Source organism: Trichechus manatus, unplaced genomic scaffold, assembly GCF_000243295.1.
Source record: "Trichechus manatus latirostris isolate Lorelei unplaced genomic scaffold, TriManLat1.0 scaffold00104, whole genome shotgun sequence".
In the NCBI taxonomy this organism is placed as follows: Eukaryota; Metazoa; Chordata; class Mammalia; order Sirenia; family Trichechidae; genus Trichechus; species Trichechus manatus.
Genome location: NW_004444040.1, coordinates 1226980 through 1254787, shown reverse-complemented (window position 1 = coordinate 1254787; position 27808 = coordinate 1226980). Strand labels below are relative to the sequence as shown.

General features: G+C 45.7%; 2 protein-coding genes and 5 non-coding genes across 14 annotated transcripts; 1 reads left to right on the top strand and 6 right to left on the bottom strand.

Moving 5' to 3' along the window:
• The first annotated feature begins 8058 nt into the window (after positions 1 to 8058).
• IDH3B (isocitrate dehydrogenase (NAD(+)) 3 non-catalytic subunit beta) lies at positions 8059 to 14863 on the top strand. 3 transcript variants are annotated; one of them, XM_004383006.2, is made up of 12 exons: positions 8059 to 8239; positions 8339 to 8419; positions 8585 to 8683; positions 8782 to 8902; positions 12026 to 12086; positions 12162 to 12294; positions 12401 to 12534; positions 12628 to 12730; positions 13035 to 13181; positions 13457 to 13551; positions 13634 to 13694; positions 14729 to 14809. In XM_004383006.2, exons 1-12 carry the CDS (start codon positions 8204 to 8206, stop codon positions 14807 to 14809), a joined length of 1152 nt encoding a protein of 383 aa, XP_004383063.1. In that variant the 5' UTR covers positions 8059 to 8203. The 3 variants fall into 3 exon arrangements, with proteins under 3 accessions (XP_004383063.1, XP_023593272.1, XP_004383062.1); XM_023737504.1 differs by having other exon boundaries at positions 8061 to 8239; positions 13663 to 13694; positions 14425 to 14847; XM_004383005.2 differs by having other exon boundaries at positions 8065 to 8239; positions 14425 to 14863.
• NOP56 (NOP56 ribonucleoprotein) lies at positions 14862 to 20266 on the bottom strand. 6 transcript variants are annotated; one of them, XM_004383004.1, is made up of 12 exons: positions 20143 to 20266; positions 19905 to 19994; positions 19422 to 19536; positions 18579 to 18740; positions 18217 to 18415; positions 17689 to 17876; positions 17455 to 17606; positions 17188 to 17288; positions 16679 to 16827; positions 16336 to 16457; positions 16015 to 16152; positions 14862 to 15308 (listed from the first exon to the last, which is right to left on the bottom strand). In XM_004383004.1, the coding sequence occupies exons 1-12, from the start codon at positions 20143 to 20145 to the stop codon at positions 14931 to 14933; spliced, it is 1797 nt and encodes a 598-aa protein (XP_004383061.1). In that variant the 5' UTR covers positions 20146 to 20266; the 3' UTR covers positions 14862 to 14930. The 6 variants fall into 6 exon arrangements, with proteins under 6 accessions (XP_004383061.1, XP_023593270.1, XP_023593271.1 ...); XM_023737503.1 differs by having other exon boundaries at positions 14868 to 15308; positions 16003 to 16152; positions 20143 to 20167; XM_023737502.1 differs by having other exon boundaries at positions 19905 to 20159.
• Positions 16221 to 16291, bottom strand: LOC111821777 (small nucleolar RNA SNORD57). Its single transcript, XR_002825112.1, has one exon. It is a non-coding gene; the product is annotated as a small nucleolar RNA SNORD57 (small nucleolar RNA).
• On the bottom strand, positions 16545 to 16615 carry LOC111821778 (small nucleolar RNA SNORD56). The gene has a single exon (XR_002825113.1). It is a non-coding gene; the product is annotated as a small nucleolar RNA SNORD56 (small nucleolar RNA).
• Positions 17042 to 17126, bottom strand: LOC111821772 (small nucleolar RNA SNORD86). The gene has a single exon (XR_002825108.1). It is a non-coding gene; the product is annotated as a small nucleolar RNA SNORD86 (small nucleolar RNA).
• LOC111821771 (small nucleolar RNA SNORA51) lies at positions 17981 to 18111 on the bottom strand. The gene has a single exon (XR_002825107.1). It is a non-coding gene; the product is annotated as a small nucleolar RNA SNORA51 (small nucleolar RNA).
• On the bottom strand, positions 18902 to 18969 carry LOC111821773 (small nucleolar RNA SNORD110). Its single transcript, XR_002825109.1, has one exon. It is a non-coding gene; the product is annotated as a small nucleolar RNA SNORD110 (small nucleolar RNA).
• Positions 20267 to 27808: the final 7542 nt, after the last annotated feature.

Genomic DNA, 27808 nt, shown 5'->3' with positions numbered 1-27808 from the left:
GAGATGGATTGACACAGTGGCTGCAACAATGGGCTCAAGCATAACAATGATTGTGAGGATGGCACAGGACCGGGCAGTGTTTCTTCTGTTGTACACGGGGTCGCTATAAATCACACTGACTCGACGGCACCTAACAACAACAACAATAATCTGGCTGAAAGATGAACTTTGAGAGTAGCTTCAGTACTGAGTTAGAAGGGTATCTGGGGGCCATAGTCTCGGGGGTTCCTCCAGTCTCTGTCAGACCAGTAAGTCTGGTCTTTTTTGTGAATTAAAATTTTGTTCTACATGTCTCTCCATCTCTGTCTGGGATCCTTTGTTGTGATCCCAGTCAGAGTGGTCGGTGAGGTGGTTGACGGGCACCATCTAGTTCTTCTGGGCTCAGGCTGGTGGAGGCTGTGGTTCATGTGGTCCATTAGTCTTTTGGATTAATATTTTCCTTGTGTCTTTGGTTTTCTTCATTCTCCTTTGCTCCAGATGGGAGGAGACCAATAGATGTATCTTAGATGGCTGCTTGCAAGATTTTAAGACCCCCAGACGCTACTCACCAAAGTAGGATGTAGAACATTTCCTTTATGAACTATGTTATGCCAATTGAACTAGCTGTCTCCCGAGACCATTGGTCCCCAGCTTTCAGCCCCAGTAGCTTGGTCCCTCAAGGTGTTTGGATGTGTCTAGGAAGCTTCTATGACTCTGCCCACTTTGAGCTCTATTATATGTATGAATATACATGCTGTACCTACAAATACTTATACAAAAATATCCACAGCCTAACCTATATATGTACGTGGGAGACCCTTATTTCCCTTTATATCTTCCCTACTATTTGGGCAAGAGCATGTACTAATGAATGTCAGGGAGTATTTTCATATGCCCTAATCTGGCCCATGGGACCCTCATCTTTCCTCTTCCATAAAGCCATGTCTCTGTCAGCATCCCAGCCTCATTGTCAAAACTGTCAGAGTCTGGCATTTGAATTTACCCTACTTATAAGTGAATATAAGTATAGGGTTGTTATGAGTTGGAATTGACTCGACGACAACGGGTTTGGTTTTTTTTTTATAAGTGAATAATTAGCCTTTTACTGTTTCATGGATGCTGGCAAAATGAGACTTCTGGGTCAGAGACAAAGGGCTTTATTACTCATGGCACAGCAATCAGCCTAGGCATAATGTTTGCATTGGCTCCCTAGGTCCCACAGGGACAATGTGGAGGGGCCCCATAGATGTTCTGTATTCAGTGGACTTGTGTCACAGTTGAGGGACACTGAGCTTGGGGAACCTACCTCTTTTATAGCAGGATTTATGCAAGCTTGCTCTTTGTCCTGGAGGAAGATATTACCTCATTCCCAAGCTGCTCACTGCAAACGCAAGCCAGAGAAAGGCCTTGGCAAAGAGCACTTACCAAAAAAACCAAACCCATTGCCATTGAGTTGATTCTGACTATATAGGACAGAGTAAAACTAACCCATAGGGTTTCCAAGGAGTGGCTCTGGATTTGAACTGCCGACTTTTTGGTTAGCAGCTGAGCTCTTAACCACTGCACCACTAGGGATAGAAAGAGCACTTAGGGCCTTGCATTCTTGGCATTCCCAGCAAGAATGTGCAGGGACAGTCTGGGCCCATGGCAGATTGCTTCTCCCAGTAGTACCTATTGCAGGGATGTTTCCCATGTCCACTTGGGGCCATAGCTGCTTCTGTCTCTTTTTACAAAGCCCTGCTTCTTGGTCCTGATGCCCAAACCGAATAATGGCAGCAAAAGCAAAGAAAAGAGAAGTCCAAGATCTTTTAAGATCTTAGCTACGAATGTCTTAAATAAAATATTAGCAAATCAAATCCAGCAGTATATTTCAAGAATAATATCTCATGACCGAGCAGGCTTTTCCTAAATATATAAGAAGTCTCAACATTAGAAAGTTTATTAATATATATTAACAAAGTCGAGGATAAATTTTATTCATTCAATTAGAAAATACTTAGGAGCCAGGAGCTGACAAAAATGACAAAATCCTATCCCTCATGCATTAGAATATTCATAGCAGCACTGTTCATAGTAACCCCATAGTAACTACCCAAATGTTCAGCAACAATTGAATGGATAAATAAGTCACAGTGTATTCACATAACAGAATACTCCACAGCAGTGAGAATGAATAAGCTCTGCTACAGGCAGCAGTATGGGTGAATCTCACAGGCAACACTGAGTGGAAGAAGTCAGACACGAAAGAAACGTATGATTCCACTGATATAAAGTTCAAATAGGCAAAACTAATTTCTGATGATACAAGTCAGGACACTGGTGTCCGATGGGGCACAGTGACCGGAAGAGCACATAGCGGTGTGGGGGGTGGGAGGGAGAGGGCTTCTCGGGTGCTGGGCTTCTGGGGTGCTGGTCATATTCTGTGTTTTGATCTGGTTGCTAGTTACAAAGGCATATTTAATTTCTAAAAATCCAATGAGTTGTGTACGTACGATATGTGCTCTCTTCTTTATGTGTGTTATGTTTCAGCAAAAAGTTTTAAAAATATTACAGACAGTCGTCAGAAGAAGGAAAATAAGATGTGGGGTCAGGATGGTGGACAGAGCACGTGCTGTGGCCAACCCCTCCCTTACCAAGCCAGGGAAAGACCTATCTCCCACTTTTTCTTCATCAGAAAGAGAGAGATTTGGAGGAGAAAAATGGTGGATGGCAATAGCGATATGGAAGTTGGAACTACGGAGTAAACAGGGAACAAGATGATGCACTCTGTTTTTGATTTGTTTCATGGAATAGATGAGTGACGATGGAGGAGTATGTTAATGTTATATATTAATACATTACATCAACCATGATTTTAGTAATAGCCTTATAGTTATACAGTACTTTTCATTTGTTCAAGGGTCTTATACATTTTTATCTGATTTAATCTTCTCACTCTACTACTATAGCAGAGAATTCCTCACCTACAGGCATGCAGAGAAGAAGGCACAAAGTCTGTGCTTGGTCCCCAAGATTAGAACCACTGCACTCCTTCCCTTGGTCTGGGAGAACACTCTGCCACGTTTTTGGATGGATGAGGTATACAAATGACGTACTTATCACACAGAGAACCTAGCTAGTGGTTCTTAAATCTCAGTGTGTATTATCTGGGAGAGTCTGTTAAAAATGTAGGTTCTCCTCCACAAATTAAACATTGAACTACCATATGTCTCAGCAATTCCACTTCTAGGCGTATACTCAAAAGGCCTGAAAATAGGTACTCAGATACTTGGACACAATGTTCATTGCAGCATTATTCACAATATCCAAAAGGTAGAAACTCAAGTATCCATCAAGAGATGAATTGATAAATAAAGTGTGGTATTATCTGTACAATGGAATATTATTTAGCCGTAAAGAGAAAGGAAGTTCTGATTCATGCTATGACATGGATGAATCTTGAATACATCATGCTGAGTAAAATAAGTCAGACATAAAAGGACAAATATTGTATGATCCCATTTATATGAAATATCTAGAATAGGCAAATACATAGAGTCAAACATTTATTAGTGGTTACCAGGGGTTAGAGCCCCTGGATGGCACAAATGGTTACATGCACGACTATGAACTGAAAGAGTAGTGGTTCAAACCCACCTAGAGGTGCCTCGGAAGAAAGTCCTGGCAATCTGCTTATGAAAGGTCACAACCTGAAAACCTATGGAGGGCAGTTCTACTCTGACACACATGGTGTCACCATGAGTTGGAATCCACTGGCTTAGGCCAATCTTTCTGTGTCATTTTGTTTTTAGAGGTGTCACTTGTAAACAGCACCATTCTGGAATTTAAAAAAAAAAAAAAAAAGATTTGAAATCCCCCTGTAGTCACACTTACATGTTTGAACAAATTTCTGGCACTATTTCTGGGCCTCCTCAGGAGAGTTCAAGTCTGGGGATCACTGTTGGGAAACAACCATCACAGCAAAGAATTAGACCCTATACGACAAATAACGAGGAACAGTAGCTGTAAAAATGGCATGGCAGGGATATCTGACTGATTTAGGAGATAAAATTGGAGCCATTATTCCCTGTCCTTGAGTATAAAGAATGTGATTCAGCTGGAGCTGGACTCACAAGGACATCTCAACTGGGCCCTGAGGTATAAAAATAATAGCTAGGACAATCCTGGAAAACATCTTTTAGGGAAGCTTTCACATAAACAGAGCACAAAACACCCACGTATTTTCCACTCCTATCTTTTTCTATTAGCATTCAGTAAACAGTAAGATTTGTTGGACCTATGAAGACCCTCCCGACTGCCGTTACTGAAATCCATACCAGTGATTATTAAGAAAGTTGAAAATATAGAATCACGGAGATTTAGCCAATCTGCGAAAAGGTATAACTTTTAGTGATTTTACCCATTTGTATTGTTAATATATACTGATGAGTCTGTAATGTTCCATGGACTCGGACAGACATGGCTCTGGCAGCATGCTTGTCCATTTCCCACTTTTGCCTCTTGTAACACATGCTGAATAAAACCTTACTCTTTGCTTTGCTGTAACTTAGTGGTGATTTTTATCCTAGGTCAGATCTTGTCGTCTAACTTCACAAGGTGGAAGGAGAATCAAGATCAACAGCCCAAGGCTGATTCCTATGAGGTGGAGGTCAGATGTGCCTCCTCTGTCTGCCATCTTTACCAATTCTGACAACAACTGTCCCTCCCACGGCACTATCTACTTCTCTGCTGGGTTCAATAATTCGTTGCAATGGCGACACAGAACTCACAGACCATACTCACAGCTACAGAGTTTATTAGCGAGGTAACAGGTTACAATTCAGGTTCAGGAATGCTCAGGCTATAGCACTTCCATCAAGACAGCCTCTTCTCAGCTGTGCCCACAGGCAGGTCTCTCCCTGGCTCTTGGCCTGGCCTCTGCCCTGATTGGGCAAGTGTTACCAAGCTCTTTTAGCTCTGCTGATAAGTGACCAGAGACACCCCACTCCACCAGTAAGCCTTGGCTGAAGGTGCTCAGCTCTAGCTCTTTAGGTCGGCAAACCTAACTCCACCAAGTGCCTGGAGGCACCCTACTCCGCCAGCAAGCCTCCTGCCCCAAAGTACTCAGCTTTCTCCGTCAGTGGGCCAGGAAGTCCACTGCGCTGTCTCCTGCTGGTCTCCTGGTTCTGCTGCTGCCGTTTCTCTGCTGCTGCTTCTTACTGTCTCTGGTGTTACAGCTCTCCCTCTCTGTCCTGGTTCTGCTGCTTCTCTCTTGTCTTTGGTGTTATAGCTCTTCTCTCTCTCTCTCCGTGTCTTCCTTTAAGCCTAGGGGGATGCCGCAACTGACCCATTCCCTTATTAGGGTTCCATACACCTAATTTGCATGGTCCCCCTCCCATAAGAAGGAAAACAAAAATCCTCACAACTGGACCAATAAGCAACATCATGATAAATGGAGAAAAGATTGAAATTGTCAAGGATTTCATTTTACTTAGCTCTGCAATCAACACCCATGGAAGCAGCAGTCAAGAAATCACAAGACTCTCACCCCAACAACGCTAGCATTAATCCAAAAAAAAAAAAAAAACACAAAATAATGAATGCTGGAGAGGTTGTGCAGAGACTGGAACACTTATGCACTGCCGGTAGGAACATAAAATGGTACAACCACTTTGGAAATCGATTTGGTGCTTCCTTAAAAAGCTAGAAGTAGAAGTACCATACAATCCAGCAATCCCACTCCTTGGAATATAGCCTAGAGAAATAAGAGCCGTCACACAAATAGATATATACACACCTATGTTCATTGCAGCACTGTTCACAATAGAAAAAAGATAGAAACAACCTAGGTGCCCATCAGCAGATGAATGGATGAACAAATTATGGTACATACACACAATGGAATATTATGCAATAATAATGAACAATGATGAATTTTTGAAACATCTCACAACATGGATGAATCTGGAAGGTATTATGCTGAGTGAAATTAGTCACAAAAGGACAAATATTGTATGAGCCACTATTATAAGAACACAAGAAAAGGTTTAAACACAGAAGAAAACATTCTTTGATGATTACGAGGGTGGGGAGGGAGTGAGAGGGGAATTCACTAACTAGACAGTAGACAACAATCAGGTGAAGGGAAGGACAACACACAATACAGGGGAAGTCAGCACAACTGGACTAAACCAAAAGCTAAGAAGTTTCCTGAACACAACTAAACTCTTCAAGGGACAGAGTAGCAGGCGCTGGGGTCTTGGGAACCATGGTTTCGGGGGACATCTAGGTCAACCAGCGTAACAAAGTTTATTAAGAAAATGTTCTGCATCCCACTTTGGTGAATGGTGTCCAGGGTCTTAAAAGCTTGCGAGTGGCCATCTAAGATGCATCAATTTGTCCCAACCCACTTGGAGCAAAGGAGAATGAAGAACACCAAAGACATAAGGAAAATATTAGCCCAAGAGACAAAAGGGCCACATAAACCAGAGACTCCACCAGCCTGAGAGCAGAACTAGATGGTGCCCAGGTACCACCAATGACTGCTCTGACAGGGAACACAACAGAGAGTCCTTGACAGAGCAGGAGAAAAGTGTGGAGCATAACTCAAATTCATGTAAAAAGACCATACTTAATGGTCTGACTGAGACTAGAGGAAACCTCGAAGCCATGGCTCCTAGACTCTCTGTTAACCCAGAACTAAAACCATTCCCGAGGCCCACTCTTCAGACAAAGATTACACTGGACTATAACACATAAAACAGAACTTGTGAGGAGCGTGCTTCTTAGTTCAAGCAAATACATGAGACCAAATGGGCGGCTCCTGTCCCGAGGTGGGATGAGAAGGCAGGAAGGGACAGGAGCTGGTTGGACAGACACGGGAAACCTGGGGTGGAAAGGAGGAATGTGCTGTCACATTATAGGGATTGCAACTAGTGTCATACAACAGTGTGTATAAACTTTTGTATGAGAAATTAACTTGAGCTGTAAACTTTCACCTAAAGCACAATTAAAAAAAAAATCAGAAGACTCATTGCATTGGGAAGATCTGCTGCAAAAGACCTCTTTAAAGTGTTAAAAAGCAAAGACGTCGCCTTGAAGACTAAGGTGCCCCTGACCCAATCCATGGTGTTTTCAATCACCTCGTATGCATGCGAAAGCTGGATGATGAATAACGAAGACTGAAGAATTGATGCCTTTGAATTGTGGTGTTGGCAAAGAATATGGAATATACCATGGACTGCCAGAAGAATGAACAAATCTATATTGGAAGAAGTACAGCCAGAATGCTCCTTAGAAGCAAGGATGGTGAGACTACGTCTCACATACTTTGAACATGTTATCAGAAGGGATCAGTCCCTGGAGAAGGACATCATGCTTGGTAGAGGGTGAGTGAAAAAGAGGAAGACCCTCAACGAGATGGACTGACACAGTAGCTGCAACAATGGGCTCAAGCATAACGATTGTGAGGATGGCGCAGGACCAGGCAGTGTTTCCTTCTGTTGTACATAGGGTCAATACGAGTTGGAACTGACCCGGCAGCACCTAACAACAACACAACCCCCACAAGGGTGCCATGCACCTTATTTACATTATTAGCAAGCTATCCAATCCCCTTGAGGGGCCACAAGCATCTCATTTGCACAGTCCCCCCCCCCCGCCCATCATTTTGTGGGAGCTACAAAGGCTATGGCTGGAAGGGCCGTATTAAGTAATTCACTGCACCACAGTATCTAACAACAACAATCGGGCAGACTAGGGTATTGAACGAGAAAGCAGACACACCTCCTATAAACTGTGCGGTGTTATTTAACACCTCTAGTGCTTGACATACAGTAAGCGCTCAGTATTAGTTAACAGAATGACAAACGTGGCAACACAAGCGTTAAGAAAAAGTACAGATACCTCAGTATTGTTACTCAACTTCTTACTAAACTCAGGCCCTTGTATGATAAACATGAAACCTCATATTCTCCTTTAATGTCATTTTTAAGTTTCGACATAAATATGGTGACTGAGAAAAAGCAATAGACAAAGTGCTTATGTGTCCCGTGACCTTCTCTTTCAGCCTCCAAAGGAGGGGTAATTAGAAGAGGATGAAAGAGAAGGCAAAACAGCCATGGGCAGAGAATGACGAAGACACAGCAACAGACAACCAAGCTCCTGAAAACGGGCCGGAAGTCCGAATAATGGGCTGCGCCAAGCTCTCGCGTCACTTCCCCCGCGACTTTCCGCGCAGGAGGTCATGGCTTCTCTGAGTAGTGTCCGCTGGCTGACCCGAGTGAGGCCCGGGGGTTTCTAAGAGGGAACGGTCACCGCAGTATTCGGGGTCTAGGGGGTATCAGGTCCGACCTCATAGGCTTGTGTGTCTCTGTCGTAGGCGTTGGTCGCCACCCCGAATCCTGGGGTATGGAGGGGTCTGGGCACCTCGGCCGCGACGCGCGCCGCCTCGCGGAGCCAGGTAAGTGGGAGTCCGGCTGCGGACTCTTCTCACAAGCCACTCACCTCTCGCGGCTCCCTCCGCCAGCTTCTTCCCCACTTTCCCGCCTCTTCTGTCCCACCCCTCCCCTGCCCCCCAGAACCTCCACTCCTGCCGCAGCTCAAGCTCTGTTGACCTCGCCCCTAGGGCGAGGACGTGAGGGTGGAGGGCGCCTTTCCCGTGACCATGCTGCCGGGAGACGGCGTGGGGCCTGAGCTGATGCACGCCGTCAAGGAGGTGTTCAAGGTGAGTGGCCTGGGGAATCAGCCTGCAGAGAGGATGGGATGAGTTGGAAAGGATTTACGCCACCTCGACCCAACAATTTTTGGGACCTGCCCTTGAAGGCTGCTGCTGTCCCGGTGGAGTTCAAGGAACACCACCTCAGTGAGGTGCAGAATATGGCATCTGAGGAAAAGCTGGAGCAGGTGCTGAGTTCCATGAAGGAGAACAAGGTGGCCATCATTGGTATGTGTGCCCCCTTGCATCCTCCCCTTGTGTCATTTAAAATCAAAGGAACAAATGTTCATTAAGCCCCCTTCCTCACATACTAATACATTGACTTCCCAGACCTCCCGCCACTGATATGTGCACATTTATTCCTTCTCATTGGGAGCCCAGGAGTTGAGAGATCATATCAGCTGTGAATGTAGGAAAGCTCTAAGGGTTTGGAGTCTGTCAGGCTACACTGTCAGTCATCAAGTCCTGTTAATTGTTTTTCTAGAATGTTACTTCTAGCTACCCTTTTTATTCTGTCTTCTCTTCTGCTCTACTTTAATCTCCTCATTGGATTTCTTGGCTTCCAGTTCTGCTTCTGCAGACCATCGTCTACATCTCTTCTCTTGGAAAGACCAGCTTGACTTTGCCAGGCCCAGCTTTAGCATAGGAAAGTAGGTCCTTTATAAGCTGGCCCTCAGCTTTTTTGCCTTGGTTTCTGTGACATTTATTCTGTGCTTTGGCCACACCAGATAGTGTGTTAATTTCTAAATACATATGCTATTTTGACTCATGCTGTTCGCTTTGCCCAGAATGTTTTTTCTTTGCTGCTGCCTGTCAGAATCTCACTCACTGTATTAGTTTTCTAGGGCTGCCATAACAAATTACCATAAACTAGGTGGCTTAAAACAACAGAAATTTATTCTCTCATAGTTCTGGAGGCTAGAAATTGGAAATCAAGGTGTTGGCAGGGCCACGCTCCCTCTGAATTTTCTAGGGAAGAATCTTTCCTTCTAAATTCTGGTGGCTCTTCCTTGTTTCTTACCTTATTTTAGATGCATCACTCCAATCTCTGCCTATGTCTTTGCATGGTCTTCTCTCCTCTGTGTCTCTTTGTCTCCTTTCCTCTTATAAGGACTTGCCATTGGATTCAGGGTTCATCCTATCCAGGATGATTTCATCTTGAGATCCTTAACTTAATTACATCTACAGAGACCTTTTTTTCCCCCCCCCAAATAATTTCACATTTATAGGTTTTAGGATTAGGACATGGATACACCATTTTTGGGGGTCACCATTAAATGCGCTACAGTCAGCCCTTTGGTTCCCCCAAATCCATGTCTCTCCCACGTGCAAAACACATTCACCCTATCCCACTATCTCCAAAGGCTCAACCCATTACAGCATCAACTCTTAACTTCCTTCTGAGTTGTCACCAGAATTTAGGCTTTTTCTATTCTTTGCCTCAAAATTCTTCCAGTCTCTACCCATTACTCAATTTCAAAGCCATTTCCACATATTTAGGTATTTGTTACAGCAGCACCCCACTTTCTGGTACCAAAATCTGTATTACTTTCCTGGGGCTGCCGTAACAAATTACCACAAACTTGGTGGTTTAAAACAATAGAAATTTATTCTCTCACAGTTCTGGAGGCCAGAAATTAGAAATCAAGGTGTTGACAGGGCCACGTTCTCTCAGAAGGCTCTAGGGAAGATCCTTTCTTGCCTGTTTCTGGTGGCTCTTGGCATTCCTTAGCTTGTAGATGCATCACTCTTGTCTCTGCCTCCATCTTCACGTGGCCTTCTCTGCCTTTGTGTCTGTTTCCCTTTCTTTTGTAAGGACTCGTCATTGGATTTGGAGCCCTGATGACGCAGTGGGTAAGAGTTTGGCTGTGTAACCAAAAGGTCGGCAGTTCGAATCCACCAGCCACCCCTTGGAAACCCGATGGGGAAGTTCTGCTCTCCTTTAGGGTTGCTGTGAGTCGGAACTGACTCGACGGCAACGAGTGTGGTTTTTGTTTTTGTTTTCGTCATTGGATTTAGGAGCCCTGGTGGCACAGTGGGTAAAGCACTTGGCTGGTAACCAAAAGGTCAGTGGTTCGAATCCATTCGTGGCTCTGTGTAAAGATTTACAGCCTTGGAAACCCTATGGGGCAGTTATACTCTGCCTTATAGGCTTGCTGTAAGTTGGAATGGACTCACCAGCACTGGGTTTTTGTCATGGGATTTAGGGTTCACCCTAATCCAGGATAATTTAATTTTGAAATCTTTAATTATATCTGCAAAGACCATTTTTCCATATAAGGTCACATTTATGGGTTCTGGGGGTTTTGGACATGAACATATCATTTTGGGGGTCACCATTCGACCATTACACTCACCCTAAGGTCCAGCTGAAATGCCAGCTTTCTGTGACACTTCCTGATATTACCAGAGGCAATTTCTTCTCTGTGTTTCAATGCACTTCTTAATACCTGTTATAGATTGAACTGTGTCCCCCCAAAGTATGTTACAAATCCTAACCTCTATGCCTGGCCTGTGGTTTAATCCCATTTAGGGATGGGTTGTCTGTTATATTAATGAGACAGGATTAGTGTAGGGTGTATCTTGAGTCAATCTCTTTTGAGATATAAAAGAGATTAAACAAGCAAGCTAGAGAAGCAGAGATGGGGGAAGATTGATGCTAAGCCACGTGTAGATCTCCAAAGAATTAGGAAACAAGCTGAAGAGACAAGGACCTTCCCCCAGAGCCGACAGAGAAAGCCTTCGCCTAGAGCTGGCACTCTGAATTTGGACTTCTAACCTCCTAAACTGTGAGAATATAAATTTCTGTTTGTTAAAGCCACCCACTTGTGGTATTTGTTATAGCAGCACTAGAGAACTAAGACAGTCTCCCATGGTATTTATCACGTCCTTCACGTTGTCTGTCTTCCCTAGTGCATTGTTTTGCTCCTCGAAGGCAGGGATTGTGTTTTTTTGGTTGATGGATGTCCCTGGTGCCTGGCATATGGTTGATATTCAGTAAGTACTGGTTGAAAAATTGTCAAATACACACAGAAACACCAGGAAAGGTTACAGATTCCCTAGCATTGTTTTCTAACCTATTATTAACCTAAGCTCGCTAGATAAATATGAAAAAATCTTATGTCCTCCTTTAAGGCCATTTTGAAGGTTCAACCTAAATAGACATACAGCAGCAGACAAATTGTTTAACTTCAATAATTTCCTTTGCCCCTTGCCCCCAGGGGCAATTAAGGGTCAGTGATTTATGGGGAGTCTGGGTTGCATTATGCCCCCGAGGGGATTGAATACAGGTCTGGGTTGTCTTGGGTTGGCCTATGCCTGACACCCCCCACTCCTGACTCTTTTACACAGGAAAGATCCACACCCCAATGGAGTATAAGGGGGAGCTAGCCTCCTACGACATGAGGCTGAGGTAGGTGTTGGGGGCAGTGGGTCAAAGGGGCACCGGGGCACTAGTTGCAGTGTTGACGCTGTGCCTCACCCATAGGCGTAAGTTGGATTTGTTTGCCAATGTGGTCCATGTGAAGTCACTTCCTGGCTATAAGACCCGACACAACAATCTAGACCTGGTGATCATTCGAGAGCAGACGGAAGGGGAATACAGCTCTCTAGAACACGAGGTGAGGCCCCAGAAATCAGGAGGGTGGGGATGGAGGTTGGAGAGAGACCTAGCTCCTTTCCCCCTCTCTTTCCCAGTCACTCAGCTGCTTCTGTCTTCTTACCCAGAGTGCCAAGGGTGTGATTGAGTGCTTGAAGATTGTCACTCGAACCAAGTCTCAGCGGATTGCAAAGTTTGCCTTTGACTATGCCACCAAGAAGGGACGGAACAAGGTCACGGCAGTGCACAAGGCCAACATCATGTGAGGGACATGGCTTTGCTGCGGGGTGGGCTCCTGGGAAAGTAGCTCCCTCCATTCTTTTGACTGAATCTGTTCCTTTTGGCCCATGGACAGGAAACTTGGGGATGGTTTGTTCCTGCAGTGCTGTAGGGAAGTTGCTGAACTGTACCCCAAAATCAAGTTTGAGACAATGATCATAGACAACTGCTGCATGCAGGTGAGTCTCTTGATGCTGAGGGAGGGTGTGGAGTGAGTGGAATTCACCTCCATTCTGCATGCCAGCAGGGAACCCTGGTGGTGCAGTTGTTAAGAGCTTGGCTGCTAACTAAAAAGTTGGCAGCTCGAACCCACCAGCCACTCTACAGGAGAAAAATGTGACAGTTTGCTTCTGTAAAGATTTACAGCCTTGGAAACCCTATGGGACAGTTCTGCTGTGTCCTGTAGGGTCACTATGAGTTGGAATCGACTTGATGGCAGTGGGTTTGGTTTTTCTTCCTCCATGCCCACATCTTGCCCCCTAGCTGGTGCAGAATCCTTACCAGTTTGATGTGCTTGTGATGCCCAATCTCTATGGGAACATTATTGACAATCTGGCTGCTGGCCTGGTTGGGGGAGCTGGTGTGGTTCCCGGGGAGAGCTACAGTGCAGAGTATGCAGTCTTTGAGACGGTGAGTGAAGTTACCTCTTCCCCGAACCCTCTCTGCATGCCCTTTCTCTAACCTCAGGTTCCCCTTCCCCCCTGCCTCATGCCTCCTCGCCAGCTTTTTCCTCTGCATAGTGACCCTGGCCTGCTTACCCACTGCCCCCCACCCCACAGTGCTTCTCGGTGACCCTGGCTTAACCTCCCTCTTATCCCAGCCTCTCCCATAATGCTTTTCCCTGACTTCAGCTTCTCTATAATGCTTACGCCCCAGTGACTCTGGCCTGCCTCTTCCACTCACAGGGCGCCAGGCACCCATTTGCTCAGGCAGTGGGCAGGAATATAGCCAACCCCACAGCCATGCTGCTCTCAGCCTCCAACATGCTGCGGCATCTCAAGTAGGCTCATGGGAGGCTGTGGGAAGGTTGGATGCTGTTGGGGGTGGTTCGGGTCTCAGTTTTTTCCTGTCCACATTCACAGTCTTGAGTATCACTCCACCATAATCGCAGATGCGGTGAAGAAGGTGATCAAAGTTGGCAGGGTAAGTTTGGAAAGGCTGCTGGGCTCAGGGCCTTGGCACTGCGCTCTGGGGAACGTGAGTCGAGGTCTCTTTTCCCTCGAGGTCCCCAGAATGTCTGCTTTCTGGTCTTCCCCTCCCTCTCAGGGCTCTTCTTCCCCTCCCTTCTCTTGGCTGTTTCATTTTCTGGATGTGCTTTGCTTCTTTTAGTTCCCATCTGCCATCCCTTCTTTCCTGCTTCATCCACTCACTGCCCCTTTCATGGGCTTTGTCTTAACCCAGAGCTTGCAGCTTTTTATCTGGGGAGGAGGGTGTGTGGGAGGCATAGGGTAGAGAGGGGAAACTGGCAGGATGAGGCACCAGCTTTAACTTCTCCAAACCTGGAGTCCATCTTCATCGTCATTCCCCTGCCATCTTTTCCTTCCACATGATCCTTCTCTGAATTTCCTCCATGGCAGCTTCCTCCTGTCCCTGATTTGCATTTTCCCATCTTATTTCATGCCCCACCCCTCATCCTTCCCAGGCAGTAGCACAGCTCCAGCAGTTGCTCTGGCCCTCAGGAGGAGGGCAGAGTGGGAGTGCGCTGGCCCAGGGCAGGTCCATGCTTAGAAACCTTTCTTTTCCTGCAGCATCTTTCTGGCCTTCTGTCACCTTCCTGGATCCCTGAATCCAAGGTTTTCCTTCATCACACTGCCCTACCCCCCCTTCATGGGTTCTCTTTTCTTCCCCACGGCTCCACTTGTGGTGGCTGTAGGTGCGGACTCGAGACATGGGCGGCTACAGCACCACATCTGACTTCATCAAGTCCGTCATTGGCCACCTGCACCCCTATGCGGGCTAGAGCCCTCTATTCCTTCCAACCTCACAAGGACCATACTACCTACACATCCCTTCAGTACATTGGACCAGAACTTTGCCTCTAAACAGCGGACCATAAGTCACCTTTCTGGGCAGAGCCTAGGTTGCCCCGGGTCTGGCTTTGTTAAGGAACTGTTGGGTGGTGGGTTTGTTAGGGGTGGGGTCCAGGCCACAGATATGATGACAATTCTCCCCCACAGGTTCGAACTTCTGACATGGGTGGTTATGCCACCTGCCAGGACTTCACTGAGGCTGTCATTGCTGCCCTGCCCCACCCATAGGTCCCACCGGCACCCATATAAGGTGCTAAATAAAACACGAATGTATCAAGTTTTGTGAATTTTTGTTTTTATTTGGGAAGTCACCTTGGGTATACCCCCCAGGGAATGTCCACTGTCCATTCTAATCTTGGGGTGTTTTTTTGAATTTTTTCTTTTTCTTGGAGCTACTGCTTTTGCTGCTAGCAGCTTCTTCAGGTCCACTGCTGACTGGCTCCTCCTTTGAAGAAAGTTTCTTCTTTTTCTTCGGGACACTCCTGCTGTTACCTGCCTCTTCAGGATCACTAGCTGGTTCCTCTTTGGGGAAAGATTTCTTCCTCTTGGAGAAACTTGTGCTGACAGCCGTCTCTTCGAGATCACTACTAACCAACTCCTCCTTGGAAAAGGATTTCTTTTTCTTGGGTTTAGGGAGAACAGAGCTAGATGAGTCTTCCATTCCATTTTCCTGTGGCACCTCCTGGGGCTTTTGCTTTTTCTTCTTTTTGGGTCTTTCACCCATCTCCTGAAGGGGAAAAGGGCATGAGAATGTCATCCACTGTATGAACACAAAACGCGCACACCATGTCAGTGATTAAGGAATCAGGGCAGAAAGACTTGGGGAAGCACTGCTAGAATTGCCTAGTATTTCTGGAATTTTAAAAATTGTATGGATATGACTCTGGAAATTCACCCCAAAGGCTACCACCACCACTAAGACCATGTAGTGAAAAATTATCTAAACCCATTGAATACCCTACTAAAAATCCACCATACTCAGTAAAATAGACGGGTCAGAACAAAACCCTTTACCATCCTGCCAAGTTCCAAAAAGGGGCCCCTGAAACACTTTAACAAATTGGGCACTCTTTGGCAATCTCTGGAAGGATTCTGCTAGCACAATGAAAACCTTGCCCCCATCCCCACTGTTAAAAGGCTACGATTCCAGACCAGTCTGAGAACAAGCAAACCAGGACTTTACGCTACCCACCGCCCCCGACTGAGGACTCCTGGGAATAGGTGTGTAATACGACCAACTCTCTGGGCTCTTGAGTGCTCTCAGCACCTATCTCTTTCCTATACAATCAAGAGGTGGTTTTAGATGTTTCAGGTTCGTATTTCAATCCAAAAGCGTGGACTCAAGACCATGGCTTGATATATCACATCTTTTATTTGGCTGCTGAAAGTCCTACAAGCTAGGCTCTTCACCTGGGACTGACCTGCCCACTGACCTCACACTCCTCAGGAGTACTGCTGCTGTTTTCCAAAGCCGTGAGTGCAATCGCAGCCAGTCGCTTCTTTTCCTTCTTCAAACGTTTCTTCTCCTGTTTCTCCAGCTTCCTAGCAATCTCAACAGCCGCTTCCTCTGCCTGACCAGAGAAGAGTGCTGAAGAGGGTCGGAAGACCCGTCTGTGCAGGTATCCTTCCCGGCCTTGTTGGATCAGGCTCATTAAATCAGTTATTTTGCCTCCACTTTACAAAGTCAGGCTAAGCAGTTCATCACCTCCAACAGTCAGCTGTGGTTCTCTTCGCCCAGCAAAGCCCAAACTGACCTGAACCATTGCCTCCTTCATGACATCCAGATTCTTTCGTGGAATCTCTCCAGTCTCATAGAAGGACAGCCGCTCCTCGACTTGCTCTCGAAGTTTTTCCCCAAATACACTCGTGGGCACCTCTGGATGTATGTGGGGATAAACAAAGCCGGTCAGCTCTTGAAGGGACAAACTACTCATCTAACCCGGTATTCCCTCTACCCTCAGCTTCACTCAGACCCAAAGTATCAACACTCACTGGGTGAACTGCTGTTGACGAAAAATATTGCCATCATTGTAGAAGCTGCTAAGGTAGTCAGCCTCCCCCCTTGCCTTCCCTCCTAGCCCCGTCCCCCACCCATACCGGAGAAACAATCAATTCGTGAGGCAATACTGCATTTGTTTGCCAAGTATCTGGAGATGCGGCCTTTGTTCTTGGCAGCTGCTCGGCCAATGAAGGTGGAGTGAAAAATGAGTCCATATTTGGGAGTGTTCCCCCTTGTTTTTAGGGCTCTGAAAGAATAATCGGCAGAGAATTTAATATCCAACTTTAACTGCAGTAGCCAAGGCAGCTCCTTACCTCCCGCCTTCCCAAATCTCCTAAGTGAATCTCAGGCTGGATTGGCTCCACCCCCACCTCATGCCAACCCACAGCTCCCAGAGGCAGGGAGGACAAGGCATCGATGTCGCTGACCTGGAAGCTTGGTCCCTTTTGCTGGGCCCTGGGAATCACTCAGACACCAGGACTGGCCATCACCCCCATAGCAGAGGTCTGTATAGGTCAGGAGCCCTGGTCAGCCATCACTGTGATACCCAAACAAGTAGTGGGTACCAGAAGTGGCACCTGAAACGGGCAGGTGCCCTCACTGGTACCTGAACAGGGCCTTTTCAGCCCCAAGGATCTGCACTGTGGATGCTGGATACTTGGCCAGGTTGGTGAGGCTGCCAGCATGTGCAATGAGACGTGCACCTACCTGGAGACAGACATAAAGAAGTCAGAGAAGCCGAAATTGCTGACCTAACAATTGCATAATCCCTGCTTACCTCCTCCCCAAGGAAAAGCAGGAATATATGATGGGTCAGAAAATACACAGCAGTGCAGATTTACATGGCAACATTCCTTAGCTCCCCATGACGTACCGCTTCCCCGATCAGGGCCGACAGGCTGGGAGCTACTTGGCTCATCTTGGAGCGCAGGTAAGTGTGTAAGCTCTGGCGGTATTCTGACAGAGACACCACACGGCTGGAGAAGCTCTCAATGTTTATCAAGTCGATGGCAGATATGTCCATGCCTAGAGAACACCAAATGTGAATGCAGGAGCCAGACACAGAAAGCCCCACACCTTACACCTGGCTGCCAGGCTCTGCACTGACCCATGGAGGACCGCGAGGCATCTAGAATGGCCTTGGCCTTGGCTCCGTCCATCGTCAGCTCCTCCAGCTTCTCTAACTTGTCTTCATTCAGCTCTTTGCGGTTTCCAATGAACTGGGCAAGGCGGCAGTATGTGGCATTGTCATTGACAATCTTCACCAGCTCCGGAAAGTGATAGCCATACCACTCCCTGCAAAGAGCCATGGTCACTCCCTGGACCAGCCGCCACGTATCCCCATATCTACTATGTGCCTGGAGAAAATGGGACCAATCATATTTAAAGCCTCCTCAATGCTATGTTGCCCCATTCACAATACAAACCAGGCACAGGGCCTGGGCTGAGGTGTATATGGGGTCCTTTACTCTGCCTCCTCTTTCTATACAGTCAGTGCAAGAACACAGCCTGTGGTAAGCACAAGGAGGCCCAGCCCCTACCCCACCTGGTCCTTCCCAGAACTCATCTCAGGATTCAAAATCAGCCAAACCACAGGCCAAAGACTCCACTTTCTAGGGCTGCCCCCATACTTTACCTGACCCGCATAGAGAAAGTATTGATGTCTTTGTCCAGTTGGTCCAGAAGGCTAATGGACTGGATGATCATATTGTCCACCCGGTTCACATTAAATTTAACTTTGGCACGAGAGTAGCTGTGTCCCAGCCCCAGTTGGGCTTTACAAGCAGACAGATCAGTCAGACCCTTCACCAGATTATGGAAGTGCAGGCGAATTCCTGGAGGAGGGCAGGCTATGAGCATGGAAAGGCCCCGAACTAGCTCCCACATCCATCAGGCAAGCAGGGCCTCCCAGAAGTAACCTGAAGCATCTTAACAGGTTTTCAGAACACCTCCCCCACAAGATATCAAGAACTGCATGAGTATGATAGATATTCTCACCTCGTAGGATCTCAGCTATCACACCTCCAGTCTGGCAGTTGTATCCTAACTCCTCCTGTATAGCAGCACCAATCTTGGGATCCCCAACTCCCAAGAGTACTTTCTTCTTTTTGGATGGCAGGTGTGTCTCCAAGAACAGGCGAAGATCCTCATGAACAATGCCTCCAGGTAAAAAATACAGCTCTCACTAACATGCTTTAGAGTGCTTAAAATACAAAAAGGATCCTGTCTTGTTAAGGTGATTAAGTGACAGCAGGTCTTGCACTGGTTCCACAGAGCACGCTGGGATGGCATGCCTAGACATACACCCTCCCCTTCAGGCATTGCTCAGACACATGGAGACATCAGTGATCATACTCAGGGGATTGACAGACTCAAGTCATCACTGCAAAGCCTGGCTCAACCAGGGGAAGAACAGGGCTCAGGCCCAATAATACCAATTTGAAATATACAATTAAAGCTTAAAATGTAACCTCTAGTGTGATAAAAGCATCAAGTATCTTATTTGCCTCCTGCGACCAAACATTTATTCTTTGCTTTCAGAACAGTTTTTTTCCCTTGGCTTATCCAACCAAATTAACGATACAGCAAAGAAGCCAACAAATGACTGCGTTTAGGCTAACTGTGGAAACAAACGGGCTTTAAATCACAACCCCCCACCCAAGATTTCGTTTAAGAATCATTTACCATCCCCGTGCCCACGAGAAAATAAAACCTCAATTCTAGACGTAGCTTTAAATACTACAGCATTTAGTCTATATTATCACGAACCTCCTAGGAGAATTAACAGTAGCAGAAATCCCAAGTCCTATCTCTCCTATAACTTAGAGGTGGCCAGCTCACCTTCAGACACAGCGTTGGCATTTTCCAAGGCAACCTGGGACGAGGCGAAGGGACAAAAGGCCACTAGACGAACGATGTTGTGGAACTTGCCCAGACTGAGCACACACTCCTCCACCTAGGGTGGGGGAAACAGGACGAGCGATTTTCTTCCCTCGCTCCTATCCTGACTCTGGGGCGCAGTAAAGCTGAGGTTCTCAGCCTTGGACACGCAGAAGAACTAGAAACTTTCAAAAAACACTGATGCCTGGTTCTGCTTTAATCGGTATGTGATAACAGAAGGCTTATTTCAAAAAGCTCCTAAAGCTATTCTAGTCATGAATTAAGACAAGTATCCTTGCTCTAGAGCTTTCCAGGCCCGGTCCCTACCCCCACCCCATGCACCCGGCCACGTGGGAGCGCGCGGTGCATGCTGGGGTCTGCGCGGGGCCTCGCCTTGGCGCGCTGAAGCCCCTCGGGCTCTGCGATCTCCCGAATTCCACTCACCTGCGGCAACAGCAGACTGATCTCCTCCACCTCCTTCAGCGCCAACAGCGCGTAGCCGACCGCGTGCTCGAACAGCACGTGCAGCAGTACCTGGAACGGGAGCCGGGGCGCGAGCATCAGCGCGGACCCAGCGTCCGCCCGGCCCCCGACCCCAAAGCAGGCCTCGGCTAAGCCTAGGCCCAGGCACGGACCCAGGCCACGGCCTTCGCCTCGCCCGCAACCCGCAACCACTCCTCACCATGGCGCTCGCTCGTTGCCCGGCTCGCAATGCGGCGAGCGGGCTCTAGCGCGCGGAACCTGGCCCCGGAGGCCACGCCCCGGCCAGTCAGCCAATCAGAGGCTGAGGACGGCACCATTTCGGGTACTCCGGAGGGGTTCAGCTGGGATGGTATCGCCTGAAGGGCGGGTGGGTAGAGTGGCGCTGAGGAGAAGTCGCCTTTTTCCGGCTTTTACTGCAGCGCGGGCTGGTAAGGTTGCTGGAGACGCGCGGGATGAGTCCGGGCTCTGCAGGCCGGAAAAACGGTTTGGAAAGGCGCTTTTCTTGATAATAGTCCGATCCTTCATGTTTTGATCATATAAATTACAGGCAGCAGAGCTCTGTGAAATCCGGTGTGGGAGGCTCTGCTTGGAGCGTGGCGACCATCCCTGACAGAAACGGTGGCGGGGCCCACTCCCCGCTCCCCTGATGGTCTGAGAACCCACACCTCCTCCCTCCACGCCCCCCAGGACTCTCAGTACTCGCCTCCCGCCTCAAGGGCGACTTCCCTATCCCCACTGCCCGAGCCCCTTTTCCTCCTTCCCAAGACAGGAACCGTGTTTTGGGCGCACCGGCGCAGACCCTGCAGGAAACGTGACTCGTGTTTTTTTTTCATGTATAAAAAAAATCGTAAATTTATTGTTACTTTTAATGAAGGTGGCAGTTAATAAAGTAGGAACGACGATACCACTTGTTCCTGGGACAGTTTCTTGTTCCCCAGCTCCTTTTGCGGAGCCACATGTTGCCTGCCCGCGTGGACGGCCCTAAATTCTTAACACCTAGTTAGCTCCAAGTGAGTTGGAGCTACTTCCGCAAGGGCAGCTTTTGAGCACACAGAAGACTGTTTTGAAATTACTTTAGCTTTATAATTAATACTAGAGTTATAAATCCAAGCCTGGTTATACCTGAAGTAGCAAGTTTCCTGGTGAATTTAAAAAATAATTGTAAGGGAACTTAATAACTTAAATTTCCACAGTTAAACTGCATTTATAAATTTGATACATTTTATTTTCTTCTTAAACAATTAAGTTACTTGACAGACCATTAAACTTAAAAATATGGGCGGTGATTCTTAAAATTTCTTAAAAATCTCCATATTGCTTATAAACATGGTTACATTCTCTATGCTTATCAATTTATAATCACGAGTCTGAATTAGTTACTCCATTTCACATTTTAAAATGGAATTGCTAAGTTAATCTATTGCATAATTCAGTATGTTATGTTCACTTAAACATTATAGATACTTAAAATACCAAATTAAGTAGATGACTCCAAATTGTAATAGAAAATATTAACGCACTGACTTTAATTTACTTTATTAGTTCTATACTTGATCCTAAATCTTCCTGGCGTTACAGGTGTTTCTTTAGTAGGGGTGAGATTGTCAAACCAGAAGTCAGAATCTATTACTGGATTGCAGAATTAATTTACTCAGTCATGGCCAGCAGTTAAAAAAAAAAAAAAAAGATTAAAGAGAATAGAGTAAGGGATAGTGATTTGTAAAACTTTTGTCTCAGCTGTCATACAAATATATATATGTGTGTATGTATATACGCCTACATACATACATACACAGGAGTCTTTGGGTGATGCAAAGTTTTCGAATACACCCAGAGTGCCTCAGAAGAAAGGCCTGGTGATCTGAAAGAGCACAGTAAGTTCTACTCTGAAACATGGGGTTGCCATGAGTTGCTATGGCAACTGGTATATTCTGGTACATGTGCATGCATGAATATATATGCATATATATACACACATTTCTGTGTATTAGGTCAGGATAGAAAAAACTGGAGAGTCACCTACTGGGCTAAAAGATAACTACAGGCATATTTGGGATAGATTCAAGTCCTCTTGTTACAAAGTAGCTGTGCTGAAATAGTTTGCTGATGACTGTAGAAAAGTGCACTTCAACTAGTATACAAATGCGTACAATTAGATGTGGATATGGCATAAATGCCACAAATATCTCTGCAGCATGTGATGTTACAGACCACCTGTTCCTTCCCCTTAGACTGTTCACTGAGTCCATTGCTCCTTGCCTGGGTTCACGTCTTCACCACCAAAGTGGACTTTTGCAAAACCTTCGGTTTCCTCTTCTCCAAGTCACCTTCCTCTCCACTGCCAGAATGATCTTTGTAGGCAGAATATCCAATCATGTTCTGTTTGTGAGTGCTTATAGTGGCATGAAGTAATGGGAATATTAAGGGCCTTGGTATCATGGGATCACCGTGGTAGGTAGTTTCCAAAGAAGGCCACTAACGATCTATGCCTCCTGGTATCATGTCCTTGTTAGTCCTCTGCTCCTCCCCACATTTAACTGGGCTGGTTCTGTGACTTACTCTAAGCTTTCTAAGTCAAGCTTTAACCAGAACGTGATTCTGTGCCAATTCTAGACCTCAGCCTTCTGCATTATTGAGAGCCTTGAGTTGCTTTATAAGAAGTTTAGCTGCTCTGCTGGAGAGACGGTGTGGAGAGGGACAGAGGTCCAACTTTTTCCAGTAGCCAAACTGAGCCCAGCTTTACAGCCATCTAATCTATGTTAAAGTACAAGACCTGCGAGTGAAGCCATTTTGGATGTTCCAGCCCCTCCAGCCATCTCTCTGACTGCATCCACATGAGAAACCCCAAACAAGATCAGCAGAAAGACTGCTTAGTTGAGCCCTATCAGCCCACAGAATTTTGAGAAATAATATATTGTAGTTTTAAGCCACTAAATTTAGGAATGATTTTGTTAAGCAATAGTAATTGCAAAACAGAATCAGCAGACCTGGGTTCAAAACCCCAGCTCTGCTACTTACAGTGTGACCTTAAGTTAATCACTTATCTTCCCTGAGCATTCATTTCCTCTTCTGCAGAATGAAGACAGAGGATTCATTCATTCCTTCAACAAACATTTATTGAACATCTGCTATAGGCCATGTGTGACATAGGTATGATGCCTGGCATGTAGTAGGAACTCAACAAATGTTAGTGGTCTTTCATCTTGCTTTTCTGTCTCTTTGTCAATAAATAGCACAATAACATTTCATGTTACTTATTCTCGGTTGAGTCAGTTCTCATTTTCCATCTCTTCCTGTAGAACCCATTTTTTTATACACCTACCTGCCCTGATGCATTTCCATCACTTCAGCCATTCACTTACACATGTAGACAGATCATCTCTAAATACACTTAAGTTTCACATGTTAAAATAGTTATGTATTCCCCTTTACAACTGTCAATGGCAGTAGATGAACAGTTTACTGTTACCCTAATTAAATGTTGTTGGAACCTGGAAAATATGTTCCATGTGTAAACTTGCAAATTATTATCATTTCTGGTTTAAACAATCTTCTTATAAGGGTTGTTGAGATTTCCTTTCTCTTCCTCTGCTCTTCTAAAATGGCAGTAGGTTTATGAGAGCACTTTCATGACCTAATTGCAGGGGAAAGAGGGAGGTCTCAGGTCTTTGTGCTCAGGTTCTAGTGCTGTGTCCTGGGATCCTAGTTAATCCCTGCTGGAGGATGGCTGCTTTGGACTGGTTCTTGGGCCTGTGCACTCTGTCTTCTGAGATGTGCTGATCCCAGCCAGATGCTCAAAATCTGGGTCTCTTTACTGCAGGCATGAGTTCCATGCTGTTGTGGCACTTATGTTTTCCTTCACTGAGGCATATGTGGTCTTTGGGATCACCTGCCTGTCGTGTAGACTAGGGGGGCCAGGCTCACTACCAGAGGGACTTTTATCCTATCCTTTCTCACCAATGCTGTACTAGCTTGTCTGTGCTGTACTGACCATTGCATTGAGTCAAGTATGAGATTTCTTCTAGAGCAGGAATCAGCCAGCGTATGTGACCCATGGCCTGTTTTTGTATAGGCCAAGAGCTAAGAATTATTTGTACATCTGTCTTAGGCTGGGTTCTCTAGAGAGGCAAAACCAGTGAAGCATATAACATATATATAGACAGATTTATATCAAGGAAATGGCTCATACAGTTGTAGAGGCTGGAAGGTCCCAAGGCTGTGGATCAGGATAGAGGCTTCTCCTGATTCACGTAGCGGCAGGGACTGGTGAACCCAAGATTGGCAGGTCGTAGAGCAGGGCTCTTGTTCACAGGCTGTGAAGATTGACAAATCCCAAGACTAGCAGGCAAGACCGCAAGGCTTCTCCTGATATACCTAGCTGCAGGGGCTGGCAAACCCAAGATTGGCAGGTCAGAGAACAGAGCTCTTGGCTCACACGCTGTGAAAATAGACGAATCAATCCCGAGATTGGCAGGTACGCTGCTAGTCAAGTCCCAAGAACCTGAGGTCATACGAACAGGAGGCAGCTGCAGGATCCAGAGCGGGCAAAAGCCAGAATGTCCACTTATATTCAGATGCAGGCCACATGCCCAAGGAAACTCCTTTTCAACTGATTGGCTACTCACAGCAGATCCCATCATGGGGGTGATCACATATAAATACTGAGAATCATGGCCCAGCCAAGTTGACACACAGTCTTAACCATCACAGCATTGTAAAGGGTTATTAAAAAGATGAAGAGTATGTGACAGGGACTGTATGTGGCCCACAAAACCTAAAATATTTACTGTTTGACCCTTTACAGAAAAATCTGTCAACCCCTGTTCTAGAAACATGCAGCTTCACCTGTGCGAAGGTCAGGGGAGCAGGCAGAAATGAACAGATGTGAAACTTGTAGAAATGAAAAATCTCATTGTCGAAATTAAACACAAATGCTTCTTAGCAAATTAAGCACAGCTGAAGAGAGCATTAGAAAACTTGAAGCTACAGCCAAATAATTTATCCAGAATGGAACAAGGAGAGATAAGGAGGTGAAAGAGAGATTAGGAGACACAGAATATGGAATGAAAGAGTCGAACTTCTGTTCTGATTGGAACCTCAGAAGGCAGGAAGGAAAAGAAGGAGGAACTATACCTGCAATAAGTGCAGTTTCCTTACTGATGAAAAGCATGATTCCAAAGGTCCAGGGATATATCCCAAACAGGGTAAATAAGACATCCATGCCTGTACCCATCATAATGAAACAGCAAAACACCAAAGACAGAGAAGTTCCTGAAAACAGCGTTCATCAAGCCTCTGGTGGTCCATGGCAGACCTCTGATAGTAGAGAAATTTTCTCTTCTACCTTCTTCACCCAAATATTCAGCCACCTCTGGGAACTTAACTGTGTGACCAGATTCCCACACAGGCACTACAAATTTATGTTGTTGGTGTTGTTAAGTGCCTTCGAGTCAGTTCCAACTCATAGCGACCGTATGCACAACAGAACTAAACACTGCCAGGTCCTGCACCATCCATCCTACTTTCGGGACCAAATTCTGTCTTAGTTATCTAGCGCTGCTGTAACAGACATACCACAAGTGGATGGCTTTAACAAAGAGAAGTTTATTCTCTCACAGTCTAGTAGGCTACAAGTCCAAATTCAAGGCGTCAGCTCCAGGGGAAGGCTTTCTCTCTGGGTGCCGCTCCAAGGGAAGGGTTTCTCTCTGTCGGCTCTGGAGGAAGGTCCTTGTGATGCATCAGTCTTCCCTTGGTCTGGGAGCATCTCAGCGCAGGAACGTCAGGTCCGAAGGATGTGCTCTGCTCCCAGCACTGCTTTCTTGGTAGTAGGAGGTCCCCATGTGTCTCTGCTCGCTACTTTCTTGTATATCTCGAAAGAGATTGGCTTGAGACACTATCTAATCTTGTAGACCTCATCAATATAACTGCCACTAATCCATCTTATTACATGATAGTAATAGAATATACAACACACAGGGAAATCACATCAGATTACAGAATGGTAGACAATCATATAATACTGGGAATCATGACCTAGCCAAATTGACAGATATTTTTGGGGGACACAATTCAATCCATGACACTGACTGATGCTGAATTCTGCTCATTGAGAAAAAATAATTTTCCCTGTAATTTGTGGTATATATAGTTTATCATGTTAAGGAAGTTACTTTCTAGTTCTTAAAAAATTTGTTTTATTTTTCTTTGTTTTTGAAATCATGAAAGGATGCTGAACTTTATCAATAGATTTTTCTGCATCTATTGAGGTATGATTTTTTCTTTTAATCTATTAATATGCTGATTAATTGATTTTGAATATTAAACAACTCTGCATCCCTGGAAGAAACACAATATAGCCATAATACATTTTTAAATGAATGCTGTATATATTTAGATAATATTTTACATAGGAGTTTACATTGATGTTCATGAATGAGATTACCTGTAATTTTCATTTCTCACATTGCTGTTTACTAGTCTTGGTATCAAGGTATCCGGTTCTCTTAGAGGAGCTATCATTTATTTCCTCTTCTGTCGCTTTGAAAAAACCCTGCCACCCACCTCTGCCTGTTAGCACCCAGCTTTGCATTGTAAAGGACATGATTTACCTTTTGGATGAGGAGGCAAGAGGCTATTGATCAAAACAATTTTGGAGAGCCACAAAGTGGTGAGCTTCCTAGTCTCAGATTTACTATCCTGATTATATCATTGCAGCTTCTGCCAACTTCAGCTCAGTTCTTTAAGTGCTGGTGTGGCCCTGACACCTGGCATTATTATATATGCTTCAGGCCCAGGACATTTGCTTTAATCTGCAGACCTCACAGACATGAAGATCGGAGTGGTGGTAGGTGGTGTGTGAACAGAGAAATTACCTCAAAGCTATATCTGCTAACGTTCTTAGAACCCAAACTAGCCAATTCAGTTCAGCTGGTCTTTCTTGGGCCCCTGAAAACGTAAGTGTTTTGAGCTAGAGGGCTCCTTAGAGACTGTGAGATCCAGCAGTCTCCTCCTTTACAGATGAGGAAATGACTATCAACTCTTGATGATGAAGAGCTACAGAATCAATGAATTCTTCCATTCATTCAAAAAAGTTTTGCATGCCTATTTCATGCCACAGATCTTTCTAGGTGCTGGGGATAAAGCAATACATAAAACCAAGTCCCTTCCAGCATGGGGTTTACATTCTAAACAGGGAAATGGACAGTCAAGTAAATATGTAGCCCGTCAGATGTGAATAAGTGTTAAGGAGTGTTGCATTGTTGTATAAAAGACCTCAGTGCAGAGGTGACATTTAAGCAGAGAACTAAGAAAGCAAAAGAGTGAGACATGGCGATCTGGGAGAATAATAACAGTGGTAATAATAACCCATGACTTCTGGCTTCATACTTTTCAATGCTGGGAGACTGACTGCTAGGATGCAGTAGTAGGGGAGGCTGACCAGAAGACAGCCCTGTGTTTCTGAGGAAGCCATCATAGCTAGAAAGGATTTTAGTTATTCATGGGAGAATGTGTCGGTCATTTAGAGATGGAGAGAGGATGGAAGCAAAAGCCGGAAATAAGAGAAAAACTGCTAGAGAGGTGGAATTCAACCTGGATAGTAGTTGGGCAAAAGACCAAAGGATCCAGAACATAAGAAGCCTTGCATGAAAGCCAGGATGAGTGGTTTGGGTCTGATGAAACTCTTGACTATCAGCAGTGTTCGATTGGAGATTAATTTGGAGGTGATGTGCAGGGAGGCTAACCAGGAAGGTGTCGTGTGTGGGCAGGAGGTCTGATGGGAGTGGTGGGCTTCCAAGCTCCAGGTCAACCTTTAGAGCCATGTTGCACATGGGACCTTTTTCTGTATGTATAAAACACTTCACCCA

Excerpts from the sequence above, each read along its gene's own strand:
- IDH3B (XM_004383005.2), top strand. The coding sequence starts at position 8,204 with ATGGCTTCTCTGAGTAGTGTCCGCTGGCTGACCCGA. Across the intron at positions 12,535-12,627 it reads GTGCACAAGGCCAACATCAT|GAAACTTGGGGATGGTTTGT; the intron begins GTGAGGGACATG and ends GCCCATGGACAG. Across the intron at positions 13,695-14,424 it reads AGGTGATCAAAGTTGGCAGG|GTGCGGACTCGAGACATGGG; the intron begins GTAAGTTTGGAA and ends TGGTGGCTGTAG.
- NOP56 (XM_023737499.1), bottom strand. The coding sequence starts at position 20,145 with ATGGTGAGGAGTGGTTGCGGGTTGCGGGCGAGGCGAAGGCCGTGGCCT. Across the intron at positions 18,741-19,904 it reads TCAGTCTGCTGTTGCCGCAG|GCATTGTTCATGAGGATCTT; the intron begins GTGAGTGGAATT and ends TTTTACCTGGAG. Across the intron at positions 18,416-18,578 it reads GATAGCTGAGATCCTACGAG|GAATTCGCCTGCACTTCCAT; the intron begins GTGAGAATATCT and ends GCCCTCCTCCAG.